This window comes from Vanacampus margaritifer, chromosome 19 (assembly GCF_051991255.1).
Source record: "Vanacampus margaritifer isolate UIUO_Vmar chromosome 19, RoL_Vmar_1.0, whole genome shotgun sequence".
In the NCBI taxonomy this organism is placed as follows: Eukaryota; Metazoa; Chordata; class Actinopteri; order Syngnathiformes; family Syngnathidae; genus Vanacampus; species Vanacampus margaritifer.
In genome coordinates, this window is record NC_135450.1 from 11,782,837 (window position 1) to 11,799,914 (window position 17,078).

The 17,078-nt window shown below is 40.9% G+C and overlaps 3 protein-coding genes across 10 annotated transcripts in view; 2 read left to right on the plus strand and 1 right to left on the minus strand.

Annotated features, from left to right (window-relative positions):
- Positions 1 to 133: 133 nt before the first annotated feature.
- On the plus strand, positions 134 to 3,824 carry LOC144039259 (uncharacterized). Of its 6 annotated transcripts, none has more exons than XR_013289392.1 (6): positions 134 to 344; positions 2,016 to 2,107; positions 2,193 to 2,360; positions 2,515 to 2,637; positions 2,700 to 2,825; positions 3,308 to 3,824. XR_013289392.1 is itself a non-coding variant. In XM_077552416.1 (6 exons), exons 2-6 carry the CDS (start codon positions 2,016 to 2,018, stop codon positions 3,402 to 3,404), a joined length of 609 nt encoding a protein of 202 aa, XP_077408542.1. In that variant the 5' UTR covers positions 134 to 344; the 3' UTR covers positions 3,405 to 3,824. The 6 variants fall into 6 exon arrangements, 4 of the variants coding, with proteins under 4 accessions (XP_077408542.1, XP_077408544.1, XP_077408541.1 ...); XM_077552416.1 differs by having other exon boundaries at positions 2,016 to 2,095; positions 2,685 to 2,825; XM_077552415.1 differs by lacking the exon at positions 134 to 344 and adding an exon at positions 381 to 867 and having other exon boundaries at positions 2,016 to 2,095; positions 2,685 to 2,825.
- A 45-nt stretch (positions 3,825 to 3,869) lies between these two features.
- mrps10 (mitochondrial ribosomal protein S10) lies at positions 3,870 to 6,108 on the minus strand. The gene is made up of 7 exons (XM_077552414.1): positions 5,605 to 6,108; positions 5,427 to 5,479; positions 5,134 to 5,197; positions 4,913 to 5,052; positions 4,658 to 4,766; positions 4,476 to 4,565; positions 3,870 to 4,400 (listed from the first exon to the last, which is right to left on the minus strand). The coding sequence occupies exons 1-7, from the start codon at positions 5,674 to 5,676 to the stop codon at positions 4,314 to 4,316; spliced, it is 615 nt and encodes a 204-aa protein (XP_077408540.1). The 5' UTR covers positions 5,677 to 6,108; the 3' UTR covers positions 3,870 to 4,313.
- The window catches only part of tulp4a (TUB like protein 4a), a 25,058-nt gene continuing 13,931 nt past the window's right edge, over positions 5,952 to 17,078 (plus strand). For all 3 annotated transcript variants that reach the window (XM_077552411.1, XM_077552413.1, XM_077552412.1), the window contains exons 1-3: positions 5,952 to 6,053; positions 7,391 to 8,112; positions 15,914 to 16,042. In XM_077552411.1, the coding sequence (XP_077408537.1) occupies positions 7,861 to 8,112; positions 15,914 to 16,042 (381 nt within the window). In that variant the 5' untranslated portion in view covers positions 5,952 to 6,053; positions 7,391 to 7,860. The remainder of the gene's footprint in view (positions 6,054 to 7,390; positions 8,113 to 15,913; positions 16,043 to 17,078) is intronic.

Consider the following 17,078-nt stretch of genomic DNA (forward strand, 5'->3'; position numbering starts at 1 on the left):
CAATCAAATAATCCATCCATTCATAATATTTAGAATACCAAAACAGGAAGTGCTGTATCCAATCACGTTTAAGCATTATTTCAGTTGGGCGTGTCTGTTTCGTCACTATGCCAGCTAATTAAAAACGATCTTTTGTCCGTCTCATCTGTTCACCACCGACTTTATTGATAACTAACTCGTTCATTACCGAATAAAGAGAGAGAGAAAAAACAGCACTTGAACAACGACTCAAGTCAAGTAACGTTAACATGTTACTGCCTTAATCTATTTTTTCCCTAATGTACAATCGACATGTAAATGTGATTAGCGCCGGACAATGAAAACAACTGTCAAGTGTGCCAGTGGTGAGTCCAGGGAATAGACGGGTCCGCCTCACTTACAGTTGTCTTCTATGCCTTCTTTTTCTTACCAGTGTTAATAACAAGATGCACACTTTTTAAATGTTATCTTTGTATAGTGTGTTTTTAATGTAATGTAAAATGTGAGTGAGGAACGTTTTTTTTTGTTGGCTCAGTTTTAGTCATAACATTTACATTTAGATAACCCTGTAGTAGGGTTGATTTAAAAACGACAGATTTTATTCCTAAAAGCACATTGACTATTATTGTAAGTCACTGTAACAGCCAGTTTGACCATGAATGTTATTTAAAAAAAGAAGAAAAAGATAATGGTTCGATGAAAATCAAATAGAAGTGGCCGACAACATGGCATTAGATCTGCAGGTCATAAAAAGCTAGTAGCGCACTTCTTTTAAGATGATGTCACAAAGAATTAACGAGGTCATGGAGAGATGCCTGACATTAGAGACTTGAGCTTGAGCACACAAAGCAAGGAAACATCAGTCCTGAATCTTAAAAGAGCCCAATGGTAAATAAATATCCTTTGCATGCAGAAGTTTAGTACTGATAAAAGGACAGTTGAATTATTTATCTGTAATGTAATTGCTTATAAAAGCCTCAAAGCCAAACCTCTTCATCTTGTGTTTTATGACACAAATCTCCAAATAAGTGAAGCATCTTGTCTGAAAATGTCTTCCCTGTGGGTTGAGCTAGAGACAGCTGCGGTGGTAGTTGGCAGTTTAGGGCGCTACTTTTGAGTTTTGTGCGATTGGTTCAAGACTGCTAAAAAAAAAAAACGTGTTCACCAGGATGCAGACACTTGCTAAAATCTGTGAATTCATGCATGTTGATGACCCCTAAGTAGGCCATCGTTGTCGTCATTTGTCGAAAGAATAATAATTAACACCGAAATTTAGAGAAGGCCTTGAAACAGCCTGGCGCTTTGGATCTAATGAGGCATGAGCCACGAGAAATACACATCAGATCAGCAACGCCACACACGAATGACAATGCAGCTCAATCAACATCGGCCCTTACAACGTCTGTGGAACATCGGAGAAAAGTTAAGGCTTGATATCACACCTAACAGTGGATTCATATACATTGCAAAGTTTGTTGTAATGCTTTTAACAATGACTTGCGGGCTACATTTCCCATCTGTGCCTTACGCCTTCATTATGTAACGACGTCTAACATGAGTCGACACAAGCACCATGTTTAACCGTAGTGATACAACTCAATAAATTAGATTTGCGCTGAAAGCATAATTTATTTAAGTATCAAGTTAAAAAGTCAGACTTTTTTTTTTTTATAGTTATAATTTTGATATTTAAATCTATAGGCCAATTTAGAGTGCCTCGTTGTCTGCTCTGAGTGCAAATATTGAGAATTAAATCAAGGCCAATTTAGAGTGCCTCGTTGTCTGCTCTGAGTGCAGGTATTGATACTTAAATCTAGGCCAATTTAGAGTGCCTCGATGTCTGCTGTGAGTGCAGGTAAAGCAAAAAAAGTAACAAAATCTCAAAGGTCTCTGGTCGCTTTAGAGTGCCTCATTGTGCGTCGTGGAAAAGCACCGCGGCGACCCGGTTGGATATATTCCAGCCCTCTATTTTCTTTAGCCACTCAATGTGCTATTTTCGGTTTACTTTATGCTAATATTCATGTAAATCTTTTCAGATGGATGGAGACACTAAAGATATTTCCAAAACTTCTAAGTGTGGCTCTGGCAGACTGCCCTTCACGCAAAATAGATTCAGGTTGCTATGACGGTGCTTCACTTGTGCTTCTTCGTCTTCTAGATCGTATGCTGTGTTGTTTAGATTCTCATATTCTTCGTTTCTCCGTTCGCGGCAGGGGGCAAAGCTTCAGGGGCCGCGATCGAGGGGGTCGGATAAGTCGAGGTGGAGGACGGGGCATGAAAGTCAACGGCCCGCCTCTCTTTGGGAGGGGTCCAATCAATGATGGAGCAATGAATGGACTCTCCCCCATGAGGTCAAATACGTTGACGCTATTGAGTGCCACGTAAGAGTAATTTTCATCTTTTGCATGTTTTAGCAAGAGGGCCATTAAACTCTTACTTACCGGTAATACATTGCCTCAACAGTTAATTAATATTATGATGTGAACTTCCTGATACCTACTGCAGTTGCTATGTAATTCCTGCTTGTGTTTACAGAGAAATGGGGATTATGCAACCTTACCCTGATCCAAGAGGGTATCGATGTAGTGACGGACAAATGGGCATGGGCCCTCCACCTCCTCCCACGCACCTTAGAGGGTCGTACCCACCCATGACCAGGTAGCCTCTTTAAACTAAAGCCTCAATCACCACACACTGATGAGAAGTTTCACATTCTACAGGCACAGACCCCCAACGCTACCTTTGCCAGGGCATCCGGGTTTTAGAGGGCGTCCCTCACACCTGCGAGGCCGCGGCATCCTAGACCCCGAGCCGCTGTGTCCCTTTTACCCCAGAGCTCAGATAGGGTAAAACAATTTGACATTTTCTCATAAGCAGGGATTTGGCCATTTATGGGGTGATTTCATGCTGACATAAATAAATATGAGAGCAGAGTGTTTTTGTTTGATTGACTTTTAATTATATTTATATACGTATGGTTGTATTTAGTTCCACATTTATTTTTTATATTTTTTGAATCTCATGCTTTATTAATTTTTTTACTTGTATTTGTTTTTATTACCATATATATATATTATACATATATATATATTATACATATATATATATATATATATATATATATATATATATATATATATATATATATATATATATATATTATACGCGTTTTTATTTTAAATTTTATTTATTTAATTATTTGGGCTTTTTAGGTCCTCCATAGCAATATCCAACTGACGTATTGGTTGAAATTTGGCTGCTCTTATCAGTGTGCGCCTCCTACTGGCCAAAGTCGAGACTCCAATGCTTGTGATTTCTCTTATTGCAGTTACGACAAAGAACCAGTGTCTCCTCTCAATCCTCCTCCACCCAACCCTGGCAGAGGTCACAGATGGCTGGGGCCCCATGGTGGCCACCATTTTTAACATCCTCCTTTAAAATAAAAAAAATAAAAAAGTGGAGTGGACAAAAGAACATGATTGATAGATGTACGCTACAGTGAGTGAACTCTCCATCTGTTCAGGGGAATCCAGCATATACGTTATGCAAACATCACATGACCAAATCCAGAAAACAGGTGAGATGTGGGCGAGCTGGTCACTAACTGAGCCTTTAGGCACTGTGATGACATTTTCAGTTTAAAGCAAGTGGCAAAATGGCCGCCCCGAGATGGATAAAAACAGGTCTTCCTGCTTAATTCATATTCCTCAAGCGCAATACAGTACTGCATTAATCAAAATCACATGTTTTATATATATTTATATACATACAGTATATGTACTTTGAATGTGTATGAGTGTGCATTTTATGTTGTATATTAATCTAATAAATGTTGCAAAGCATTATATGCTGGCCCTATGTTTACAGTGGTGTGACTGCAGCATCAATAATCGTATGTATTGCCTTTTAATACAAAGAAACTTGTGAATATTGAACAGAACAAATATGTAACCATTTAGCCTACTTAGTAATAAAATAAAAAGACACACACGAATACATTAAGTACAATTTCTATTTCACTTATTAACAAGATTATCCGTCAGTACGTAGCGGTTAGCGCATTGGCCTCAGATTTCCAGAGGATGGAGGTTTCAATCTGGGTCCCGGTCTTCCTGTATGTTGTTTGCATGTTCTCTTTGCTTGTGTGGGTTTCCTCCCACATTCCAAAAGCATGCATGATGAAGACTCTAGATTGTCCTTGCAATTGGCTGGTGACCAGTTCAGGGTGCGCATGGCCTCTAGCATACATCAGTTCGGACAGGCTGATCCAAATAAGGATGATAGAAAATGGCCGGATGGACAATATTCTGTGCTCAACTCTTGCTGATGTGCATTTACTGACTGGGCGTCTGCACTTCCTCCGTAGACTCGTCCCCCCACATGGGCTCATGGATGTGTTCTGGAATTTTCTCGATCGCAGTCTAATAACAAAAAGCACCATTATGAGGCTTGTTAACATCTCTATGGTGCAAGCGTACAGCAAGAGCACGACTCACCTTGGTCACCTGCATGGCTACACTTTCTGGAAGGTTCCTCTGGATGTATTCCAGATACACCCGAGCTGTGGAGCCTGTTAAATGAGACAACTACAAACACAGACAAATTGTTATTACAACTCTTCTTTTTTTTTTTTTTTTTTTTAATCGCAACATATGTTTGTATGTATACCAAATTTCACCTCAATACACCTGTAGTGTGTCCTCATCTCATATTGAACCCTGTGTTTTTTGAAGATGTGGACTGACTTGAGCAATGTAAACCTGTCCATGTCTTTGGGAGGTTCAAAACTGTCAGGGGAGGAAAAATATATATGCAGAATTACTGTAAACAAAAGCCTCTTTCACACACGTCGAGTGTGTAAAAGGCACAGGCATGTAACGTTACAGCTCTCATGCAACAACTTTGTGAGAGGTAGAAGATTTGCAAAACTCACACTTTGCCGATGCCAATGCCAAGCTCTTTGGCCGCCATGGTGGCGAAATATTCGTAGCTGTCCAAAACAGACCTGTCGTGGCCTTTAACCAGCACGGTCACCTTCTGGAACAGAGTGTCAGGCTCTTCCGTCACAGTGATCTGAAAGGGAAATTGCGGAATGGCTTCCTGGGTAAAGAGAAATGGGCGTTTTGGAGATGGGAAGATTGTGATACAACTCACTGGTGACGCTGTTGATGAAAACGCAGTGGCTGTGTGGAAGGATGGGCTCAAAGGGGGGAGACGCCTGCCGAGAATTGAATGCACACAATTGTACCAAAATGCAATTAAAAAAAAAATGTGTGTAAGCGTGACAACGTAGTTAGAATGGTAACAGGTTGTGCATTGAAGAGCATTTAATTGTTCTGCATGTCATGTACAGTACATGCAATCATAGCTGGCAAAGATCTAAAAAAGCCATTGACAATTCGCCGAAGTGAAATTTGATTAGTTAGCCGTCGAACAAAGCTACATACCGAATTGCGAGCCATTTCTTGTGTCCTGCACAATGGTCCAGAACTCGTGCCCCCTGCAAAACATTAAAATATTAGCAGAGGCAAGGTCATATAGAGTCGCTCTCCATACAATATCCTGTTTGTTCATTTCTATATTGTATATCACCAAAAGTGTCAGGGTCCGCATCAAAAACATTACCGAATGTGTTATTCCGCTTAGTATCCTTGCCAAGGAGCAAAATTCTCGTCGGAGCACCATGGAAGCGGCCATGTTTTCAGAGCGGCACTACAAACCGGAAGCGATACGTATCACATAATTACAGCGCTGCCACCTCGTGTCCTGGAAGATACATAACACCAACAGATGTGACTATCAAATAATGATAATACGTGATAACCTCATCCTGTCAGCAATGAAAGAATAGATACATATGAATCCAAATCTATTCATGGACGGCATTTTGAACGTGCTTGTTTTCGTGCTTTGACGACGTCATTGATTGAAACGAGGCTTGAACGTGACGAGCGAGCGTCATGTGACTGTCACGTGACCCAGCTGTCGGGGCCCTGTTGCCCAGCAGAGCTCCGGTTCGGTTCACACACAGTCAGTCACAGACCGAACAAGGAAGGGTAGCGACAACAGTCGAGGTAAGCTTTCCTCATCATCGTCGGGCTCCCTCCACTCTCCATTCGATACACAAAATACCCAACACTCTGCATATTATTTTACTCATGTGCATGTAAAAGAAGCAACGCGGCCAGGGTTTTATAAAATACGCGATATAAGTAGTCGACTGGTCATGCTAGCAGTAGCCGGATAGCGAGCAGTGCCAGCGGCGGATGCACAGCCCATGTTCGCCGCCTTGGCTGGTTCTGGATCAGCTAAGGTTAGCTGTACGGTTAGCCGCCTTTTTTCTTTTTTTTTTTTTAAATGACGATGATAACGTGCTAACAAACGCGTTTATATGTCGCGTCGGTAGAATTCAAAGACCTGAAAAGCAGTCAGGAAAAATGTAGATGTGGGCTTTTGTTTAATGGCGACTTGTTTAAATGCTCAGAGCTCACAAGGAGCGACTTCCACCTAGCATCGTTTTACCCAGAATGTATTGTTCCGCACCGTGATGATATTACCCTATCACCCGGGGCACTCATCTGTCATTTACGTGTAATTGAATAGAACTGCAATTGAGCCTTTTTTTTAACATCATTGCACATGATTACTGTTTAATTTTATCACACTATTATTATTCGCACCTTGTTTACCTCGTCTTTAGCCACCTAAGGGCTCGTTCAATCAGCGTTTGCTAATTAGAGCAGAGCCCCAAAATGATGAACGAGTCTTTTAATTATTCACCAAGTGCTTATAAATCCTTCCTCGGCGCAAAATAGTCAAGGAACTAGAACGTAATAAAGGGATAGTGAGGAGATCATTTAGACCAGTTTATTAGTATTTACTTGCACTCGATAAAGTGTGGCTTTAACAGTCCTTTATTAAATAATAATAATGATATTGTGCTGCTGGGTGTCTGGTGCAATCCTCATAACTCCAAAAAATAATCTCTGTTCAGGAGTGAAAAAATAAAAGTCACCTCATGAGGATGTGTGGACTGACCAATTGTGTAGATTTGTAAAGAAATTCAATCTTTACTAAATTGTGATGTAGGTGGTTTCGGCTGTGTTTTTGAGACAAAAGTCTTGTGGGCTGAAATCAGGCAAGCCGAACATTTTTGGCGGTTACATTTAGTGCATCTCTAAATATATGTATGTAGTCTACAACTCCACCACATAATCTTTTGGCAAATGTAACAAACCGTAATGCATTGATTGGACTAGCACTGAAGTAGGACTGAGGGGCATTTTAGGCCACCTTATTAATATTTTGACATAGCCTGTCGGGTATTTACGCACCAAACGTCAAGCGTTTATTTATCAACATTGCTAAGTGGAGCTGCAATTTTGTCTTTTTTTGTTTTTGCTCGCCACAGTGGGATGCCCGTGGTTTGCCGGCGTTATGACGTTACCGGGAGGAGCGGTGCTCCTGCGGGGTTACAGCTGATGGAGAGGAGAGCCTGCTCCTCTTCCTCCTCTCACACTCGCTGCCAGGATCGCACGATGAGGACGCAGCGCGGCGGCGGCGACACACAAGCAGCGCCGGGATTGAGTGCGAGCCGCGGGACATGCTGAGCGGACTCGTTAGCGGTTTACATGCGTTTTTTCCTGGATGTTAAGTCAAGACAAGTGCCTTCCCAATGTTGATTTTCCAACTTTTCTGACACTATTCGGACCCTCAGAGGTTTTCGCTGATGTCAAGGGACTCGCACATACTATGCACCATTGCTGTCTCACACTCATCATCGAACCTGTAACCTCAGCACGGGACTCTTGAAGGGAGGACCCTCGTCTCCACGAGACCCCCCCCCCCCCCACGAGTAGCTACTCCTCATCCGACGCAGGGATGTTCGCCTCCGTGGAACACGGCCCGGTCCTCTGCAGCGACTCCAACATCTTGTGCCTGTCCTGGAAAGGCCGCGTGCCCAAGAGCGAAAAGGAGAAGCCGGTGTGCCGGAAGCGCTACTACGAGGAGGGCTGGCTGGCCACCGGGAACGGCCGAGGCGTCGTCGGCGTCACGTTTACATCCAGTCATTGCAGGCGGGACCGGCCAACCCCGCAAAGGGTCAACTTCAACCTGAGAGGGCACAACAGTGAGGTAAGATGGAACATATTTTCTTTTGTTTTTCTTTCGGCATATTTAATCATGAAACTAGAATGTAGCTAAAACTGTCATTAGGCTTGATATTAGTACAATATTGATGATCTTTTTATTGATTTTTCTTAACTGTATTTCCTCCTCGTTTGGCTATTCAATAATTTTTTGAGGACTTTAAAAAAAAAAGTTTTATCGACATGCTTTTTTAAAAAATATAAAAATATTTTAACTCTTTGACTGCCAGACGTTTTCAGAAACGGGTTGTCCCCAGTGCCAGCCGATTTTAAGCATTTTGACTGATCTTTCAAGGTCCATAGAAAATTATGTGTTTGGACTATGGAAACACACATACTACCAAATGAAAGATTGGACTCTCATCTTTCATCAGAAAATAAAGTTTGTTTCTACCTTATTCCGTTTTTCAGTAATCAACAATAGAAAATGGTTAGTTTCACCTCTGTTTTGAAACAAACGTCTTTTGACGTCTTTGGCACTCCTCCATAGGATTTTACTAAACGTTATTTAACGTTTTTTGGCAGTCAAAGAGTTAATCATACTGTTCCACAATATTTTATGTTGTATATTTTTTCCTACAAATAAATAATGATTAAATACATTTTATCTAACATCAATCTGTGAAGAGGCTACCATAGCTTGCCGTGCACGCTTCTCGCTCCCATGTCTTCATGACCCTCCAGTCAAGAGTCAGAGATAATTAGAAGGGGAAGATCTTCAAAGGGAGCGCCACTGAAATTGGACCTAGTTTTCAACCAGACTGATGATACACAGGGAGAAAGAAAAGCTGCATATTTTCTTTCTGTCAAGTCTAATGAGCGACTGCTAACTCACACCGCCGCCTCTTGACCTCCTGTCAGCTGTACCGCACTTGAACAACATAAAATGGGGAATATTTCTATACGCCTTTTACTTGCAATGCTACAGAATATTCCCTCTGGGAAATGATTCAAAATAGATCAACACCTCGTTTGACAAGCATTCTTGCCGCTCTTAACCCCCCCCCCCCCCTCATGACAGCGTCTATTCATTGTACGTGAGCGCTGAATATATGAGAGTAGTTTGACAACGCCATTGTGGACCTTTATGCAGTTATCTGGCAGTATGCTCGTCTCCTTTCAAGCAAAAATAGACACCGCACTGACACATTTTGTTTATAGAGACATTCATATTCATGACTTATAGTAAACCTATTCATGAAAATTACAATATTGGACGCTAGTATAGTGATTTCAGGGTTGACACATTTTGGCAGGGACGCACGCCAAGGAAAAGTCCAGAACCCCAAAGCAATGCTTCTTTGTACCAATTCGTTTTAGTTGGGATTTGTAAACCCAGAATAGGCTTGTGTTTCCACCGTAGGTTTTCCTAATCCTGAATTTTAATGTCTATAATGGAAAAGCAATCCTATGGATCCTCAACTGAACCATACAACACCAATTGCAAGCATTATAAGAGCACTTCATGGTGAAGGCTGACTTTGTATTTGATTCTGAAGTTCCTTAATCACTCTTGGCTCGAGTTCTAATTATGAAAATTGATTAACAGATTGAGCATGTCAGGTCTGATGGATTACTTTCTGGCAAAAAAACTCGCAAATTCATCTTGGGAAAAAAAAGTACAGAAATGATAATACTAAGGGGTCTATCATTTTGATGATGGGGCCAAAATAATCGCCCCTCCCCCGTCAATCGGCATCGTCCGAAATGTCACGAGTCCCCCCCCCAATGTGCTCTCTTCTCTACCTGTCTGACCACTTGACCCCATGCACAGCGCTTAAGAGCAAAGGCTTTAACGCGCTAATCCGTCCACGGAGAGGACATGTTGCATAATGAGCTTGACTGCCATGTCAGGTTTGGGTCCTCTTGGTTTGCGCCCAGTAATATAGATACAAAAATAATCATAAAATGGCAAATAGGGGTTTGCCATACTGGCACTAAACCCCCTCAAATGAGTAGGATTCTGACCTAGGCTCTCTGCCTTGTCTAGTGTACCATGAAGCCTGCACCCATTGCCCTTTTTCTTACATCACGCATTGCTCCAACATCACTCCTCCCTATTTTTTTTTTCCTTTTCTAACAGCACAGCAATTCTCTTCTATTGAGTTAAGCATCTGATTTAATATCTTGTCCAAATCAGCGGCCTCAGACTCCCCCCCCCCCCCCCCCGTTTGCTCGCGAGCCAGCTGGTCTTCACTGTCCATTAATGAATGAAGATTTCCAATCGCCTCACAATAGGGGTTTTATTGTAAAAATTCAAATAAATCCACTTTTAACCAAGCAAGCGCGTGGGTGTTGTACAACTGTGGTGAAACAATCTTGATATTGATTTTTTTTTTTTTTTTTTTTTGCAAGTGCACAGTTCCTCCCCCCCCCCCCCCCGGCCAAGACTATTCATTTCTTTTGGCATGAACAAAGGGCTCCATGCCAGCGTTGAGTGTTGCCATGGACCTGTATGCTCTTGCCACTGTGATGCCGCACCTTCGCAATGTCCTTTCACTTCTGCTGACTGCACCACAACCCCGACGCTGCCCCTTGATTTGATTTAGTACTCCGCTTTTAACTCGCTGGGGTCAGCTTAGCGGTGCGCTCTTATACGGAACGCTTCGACAAAAGTCAACGCACGCGGCGGCACCGTGGCAACTTTCCAAAGTGGGAATTATTATTGGATAAGCAGCGGCTGGTGATTTAAGGGATCAGAGACCAGCGGTGTCCTCTTATCTGATTACATTTGGGTTCAGAAAGGGTCTTCAGAGTAGAACACAATGCATTCTGTGATGTTGTTTGACTTCCATTTGGTCCCATAGGAAATAACATGAAGTGTAAATGGACAGTAAAAATGTGGAATTTTTGCGTACTGTATTAGCCATGATGTGTTTACGCTTGTAAGTTGTAACATTAGCCCCGTACTTGGTAAAAGTGTTTGTTTTGTGTATGTAATTGATATTTTATTGATTGAATTGCTCGTATTTAACTCTTTGACTGCCAAAAACGTTAAATAACGTTGAGTAAAATCCTATGGAGGAGTGCCAAAGACGTTAAAAGACGTTTTTTTCAAAACAGAGGTGAAACTAACCATTTTCTATTGTTGATTACTGAAAAACGGAATAAGGTAGAAACAAACTTTTTTTTCTGATGAAAGATGAGAGTCCAATCTTTCATTTGGTAGTATGTGTGTTTCCATAGTCCAAACACATAATTTTCTGTGGACCTTGAAAGATCAGTCAAAAATGCTTAAAACGGCTGGCACCCACGGCATCCCTTTTCTGAAAACGTCTGGCAGTCAAAGAGTTAAAGAGGAAGTCAGCCTTAAAAAATAGTAATATGTTACCACCTCACTGGTCAACATGACATTCTGATTAATATTACATTTGGTAAATATGAGTTAATAAGCAAAATCTAGCCATTTTTATCCAACACAGGGTGGCCATTTTTGCCACAGCTGAGGGCTCAGGCAACGACCAATCACAGCTCACTTGTTTTCTGGAGCTGAGCTGTGATTGGTTGAGAGAGACCTGAGCAACTGTGATGTCATCTTCACTCGACAGCAAGTGGCAAAATGGCCACCCTCTGATCTTGATTAAAAAAAACGGCTGGATTTTGCTGCTTAACTCATATTCTATTAATGCAATATTAACCAGAATATTGTATTTAGACTAGTGGGGGTGCATAGAACATATTATTGTCAAGAAGTTGTTTTTAGCTTTAGCATGTCCTAAATTTTGTTTACGTTGTTTTTATTGCCACTGGTAAAAAAACGCACACAAAAAGCGAAACACTTTGTGTTCCATTTTATAAAACAACCTCAGGCTGTGTGACATCACGCTATAGCATTCTTACACAACCTTGGTATAAAATTTTCTACTTTGTTAATTCTGTCCTTTCTAATCACGATGCCAAGGATAATTAATTGTCAGCCATTTGTTTAGTGGATATTCTGCCGGTGATCGCCGCAATCCCTCAGTATCCTGCGGCGTCTTAGCTTTATCCCGTCTGTCTCCATGTGACGTCCGATCTCTCCTGGCTCGCTGCGTCACGGTGAGGTGCTCAGCTGTCTCCCCCGCGGGATGCCTGACCAGCTCGCACTAATCTCCACACCCTGCTAAATTTACACTCACATGCGTAGATTATTCTCACCCCGGCGCAGACGATGGTGCGAGACACGACATGTGCGCATACAGAGCCGATCCGCTCCCCCCTCCCCCACCCCCCTTTTGTTTTGATTCGCCTCTGATCCTTGTTTGGAAGTTAACAGGAGCTAATGTAAAGCCTAATATTATTGCTTTTTTTGTTTTGTTTTGTTTCCCTAGCAAAAATAAATAAAAACGCTTTCATGGCAAATCAGCTCAATAGTAAGAATATATAGCTTTAAACTTATTGCATTTTTAAAGAGTTCCTTGCATCTGTTTTCATTCTCTTACTTGCATAGTTCTCCAAATAAAAGGCAAAGCACGCTTGCTTCAAGCGGTTTTATCGCTTCCAATAGAAGTTCACAGTAAAACTGACACAAAAAACAAAATACAATTTAAGACGTTTTCAGAAAAGGGATGCCGTGGGTGCGATTTAAGCATTTTTGACTGATCTTTCAAGGTCCACAGAAAATTATGTGTTTGAACTATGGAAACACACATACTACCAAATGAAAGATTGGACTCTCATCTTTCATCAGAAAAAAAAAGTTTGTTTTTACCTTATTCCGTTTTTCAGTAATCAACAATAGAAAATGGTTAGTTTCACCTCTGTTTTGAAAAAAACGTCTTTTAACGTCTTTGGCACTCCTCCATAGGATTTTACTAAACGTCATTTAACGTTTTTGGCAGTCAAAGAGTAAAGACCAAAATGTAACTAAACTGTATAATTTCATCTCATGAAAGTCCACTAGCTTAATGCTAACGTATAAGCATAAATGAGCTAACATTTTACACAGAACCCAGCGATATTGCCCTACCCATCCTGGATCATTATGATTAGGACTTGATTGTACTTTTGCATATTCATGCACACCTGCTAGTGACATGTCTTCCTTTTGTGGCAATCTAGTGTAATCCTTTGAACCCCCCCTAAGAGTTAATCAGTGTCGCATAGCCCCAATCTTTATCCTCATTAAACAATACCCAGGTGGTGGATTGACACCATTTAGGTGTTCCATGGATCGTAGACCTCCTCAAATGCTGCTTGTTTATCTGTGTGCCAGCAGGGTTATGTAAAATATACTTTACCACCACTGTGGTTAATAAACCACAAGGAAGTTCAATATTGATTATGTATCAGGTAGCCACGTCGCCCCCAAGGACCACATAAGTAGCCCTGAGGTCTGTTAATAAAATATCTCACAGGTGATGAGACGTTTAGATTTCATAGAAATGTTGCAGATTTGAATCTGGCCCATGAATAGATCAGGGCGTGTTTGTCTGGAGTGACACGGTGGTTCTGCGACGGGGTCGGAGCGGGGCCGGGCAACAAGGCCCCGCCTAGCTTAATCCAAAACGTTAGCTGTTGTCAGTCACACACTCGTAAAGCGTAAAGCCTGGCTAAAACGTGCCCCGTGTTGTGCCTTGGAGCGTGTTCGGCCCACGTGCTTCGCTGAGTGAGAGCGGCGCTGCTCCCCGTTTAGGATTATTCCTCTGGGAATAGGCTGAGTCACGCAACAGAAGAACAGGCAGATAGTGACACACACACACACACATGCGCACGGGTTTGTTTTACTATCTTTGTGGGGCCATCTCATTTTCTTAATGCATTTCCTAGCACCTTCCCCCTAACCTTATCCATCAAAAATGATTGCCTAACCCTGTTCCTTACCCTTACCTCAACCATAACCAGGGATGTGATTGTTCCGCTAATTCGCGGAATTCCGTTTTTTTTATCAACCCCCCCCCCCCCCCCCCAAAAAAAATTCAGATTTTTATTTTTTATTTTATTTTTTTTAGTAGTTCATTGTGTATGCACATGACTCCGACAAATAACATCTTCTGCTATAACAAAGACATTTGTGGTATGCTCTAATATGAGTTACTTTTCATTTGGTCATGATACAATTATTTGTTCATGAAATTTGAACTCTTCAACATTATTTATGTGTTAACTTAGTAATCACATTAGTTAGATATGATGATATTCTCAGTGATAGTTTTTAAAAGCAAAGGCAGTCCAATGTTTTTGAATGTGACTGATTTTGAGTTGACTAAAACTGCCATTTTATATGGGATAGTTCAATATACATTGAAAATTTATGCTGTTGTTTTGTCTATTTCTTTGTCATGTGAGTGCATTGAAAGTACTTAAAAACACGGAAAACCCATGAGCTCCGGGGCCCCTTGTCCCCCCACCAGGGCACTGCCCTGGACCTAGCTGGGTGCCAGCGGCCCCCAGACCCCCGGCTAAATTTTCAGATAATTTCACTTGGGTCAAATCACATCCCTGCATAACCCAATTCAAACCTAAACTCTAAAACCAGGTCTTGACCCTCAAAAAGAGGTCTAAATTTGTGCCCCACGTGGACGGGCGGGCCCCACAACTCTGTGAAATCCCGAAATGTTGGCCCCACTATGTAACAAAAACAAGACCACACACACACGCGCAGCATGGGGTGGCGATGGGTTCTTTTGAGGTGACACTTAAACGGCTCCTTACATGCGATCAGCATCTTGTTTCTCTGTCGATTATCTTTGGGGTCATGATTCATGCATTCAATGTATGAGTCATTTCAGTTAGTGGCAGTTGAGTGCACGTTATCATTATTAGGGAGTCAGGGACAAAAGAGAAAATGCTCAGTTAGATTATTTAACTCTTTTACTGCCACGCGTTATCCAAAAATCAACCCCGACAGTGCCAGACAATTTCGAGCATTTTAACTCATCTTTCAAGGCAAGCTAAATATTGTGTATTTTTACTGCATAAACATGCTTGGTACCAAATGAAAGATCGCGTTCCATTCCTTCATTCGAAAAAAAAGTATGTTTCTACTTATTCCGTTCATTAGTAATCACCATTTGAAAATAGGTAATTTGAGTGACATTGAGCGAAAATTTGCAATTCTTTGACTGCCAGACGTTTTCAGAAAAGGGATGCCGTGGGTGCCAGCCGATTTTAAGCATTTTGACTGATCTTTCAAGGTCCATAGAAAATTATGTGTTTGGACTATGGAAACACACATACTGCCAAAACAAGATTGGACTCTCATCTTCCATCAGAAAAAAAAAAAGTTTGTTTCTACCTTATTCCGTTTTTGAGTAATCAACAATAGAAAATGGTTAGTTTCACCTGTTTTGAAAAAAAACGTCTTTTAACGTCTTTGGCACTCCTCCATAGGATTTTACGAAACGTTATTTAACGTTTTTGGCAGTCAAAGAGTTAAGGAGAAAAGAAGCTTTTTGTGTAAAGATAACACAAAGAACATTGAAAAGAGATACAATGCTGCCAAAATTATTACTTGCTGCTGCTTTAGGTACTCTCTTTCCACATACTTGACATAAAATGACTTCTATTTCTGTCATCAAATGTTGAACCTCAATCGTGTGTAATACATCTGATAATTACAGCTCCTCTGAGGATTTTCCCAAATGAGGTTAACCCACTTAATGATATACGAAATAGTCATTTGGTTCAATGCTAAACTTAGCCCAACGCTAACGTGACCACTGGTGGCTCGCCGCAGCGGGACATCGCCGAGCAGTTTGTCACAGTCAGAACCTCCTGAACCAGCTTGGAAGCGTTGCATGTCTGACAGCGGGTTTGTGTCCTCAAAACCGTCTCATTCGTCATTTGATATGCTCGTCTCTTTAAAGGTGGTCCTGGTGCGATGGAATGAGCCTTTCCAGAAACTGGCCACCTGTGATACTGATGGCGGCATCTTTGTTTGGATCCAGTATGAGGGCCGCTGGTCAGTGGAGCTGGTCAATGACCGCGGAGCTCAGGTAGCGTTCGCTAAGTAGAAATAATGCACTTAACGACACGAGCAACGATTTACATGGTTTTATCAACACCTAGACAAATGGAAAAACTTGGTTATTATTGGCCGGGCGAATTATCGGCACCGTTGTTCGACATTTTGATGAATATTGGTATTCGATTTAAATAGTTTTTTTTATTTAAAATTTCAGTTAATTTTAGAAGACCCTGGGAACTCTCTCTGCCTTTGGTTTGAAATTAAAACAAAGGTACATTTTGACATTTTTGAATAATGTATTTACTGTATAAAACTATAGAGCGCTACGGTATGTACTTGTTAAAGTTTTCATTTAACTTTTTAAGACATACTGAGCTATGTGAACTTTTTGTTAGATGTCTACTAGTCTAAGGTAAAAAAAAAAAAATTTGTATTTTTAAGAATTTTCTTAGTCTTAGAAAAACTTTCCGCTCTTTTGGACTGTAGGATACCTTTATCTCCAAACTTGTGTTTGCTAGGTGACCTAACAACAACTGACTTACCACATAAACAATTTCAATCTACACTTGTAGCCCTTACTATCGCTAAAAAAACAATTCTTGTTAACTGGAAAAATAAACAAACTCTGAATATCGACCAATGGTCTAACCTCCTCATAAATCACATTTTAATGGAAAAAATATCTGCCTCAAATAAAAACCAAATATCAAAATTTATAGAAACATGGTCTACGTATATAGAATTTTTTTAACCTAATTCTGGTTACTTAATTCTGTCTGTTAGCGAGAGCCACTACATCGTGATAACTTACATTGATGTTTCTGCATTTGGCAATTTATTATTATATTATATTATTAGTATGGGATTTTTTTTAATGGGCTTTAGGTGAACTGATGAATACGCACACACTCGCACGCATGCACGCACACACACACGCACGTACACATACTCACCCACATACAAAAAAAAATATATATATATATATATATATATATATATATATGTGTGTGTATATGTATATATATATGTATATATATTTAAAAAAAAAACATTTATTAAATTTT

Excerpts from the sequence above, each read along its gene's own strand:
- LOC144039259 (XM_077552415.1), top strand. Across the intron at positions 2,638-2,684 it reads TCGTACCCACCCATGACCAG|TTTCACATTCTACAGGCACA; the intron begins GTAGCCTCTTTA and ends ACTGATGAGAAG. Across the intron at positions 2,826-3,307 it reads TACCCCAGAGCTCAGATAGG|TTACGACAAAGAACCAGTGT; the intron begins GTAAAACAATTT and ends CTCTTATTGCAG.
- mrps10 (XM_077552414.1), bottom strand. The coding sequence starts at position 5,676 with ATGGCCGCTTCCATGGTGCTCCGACGAGAATTTTGCTCCTTGGCAAGG. Across the intron at positions 5,198-5,426 it reads AAGAAATGGCTCGCAATTCG|GCGTCTCCCCCCTTTGAGCC; the intron begins GTATGTAGCTTT and ends AATTCTCGGCAG. Across the intron at positions 4,566-4,657 it reads CACACTACAGGTGTATTGAG|TTGTCTCATTTAACAGGCTC; the intron begins GTGAAATTTGGT and ends CTGTGTTTGTAG.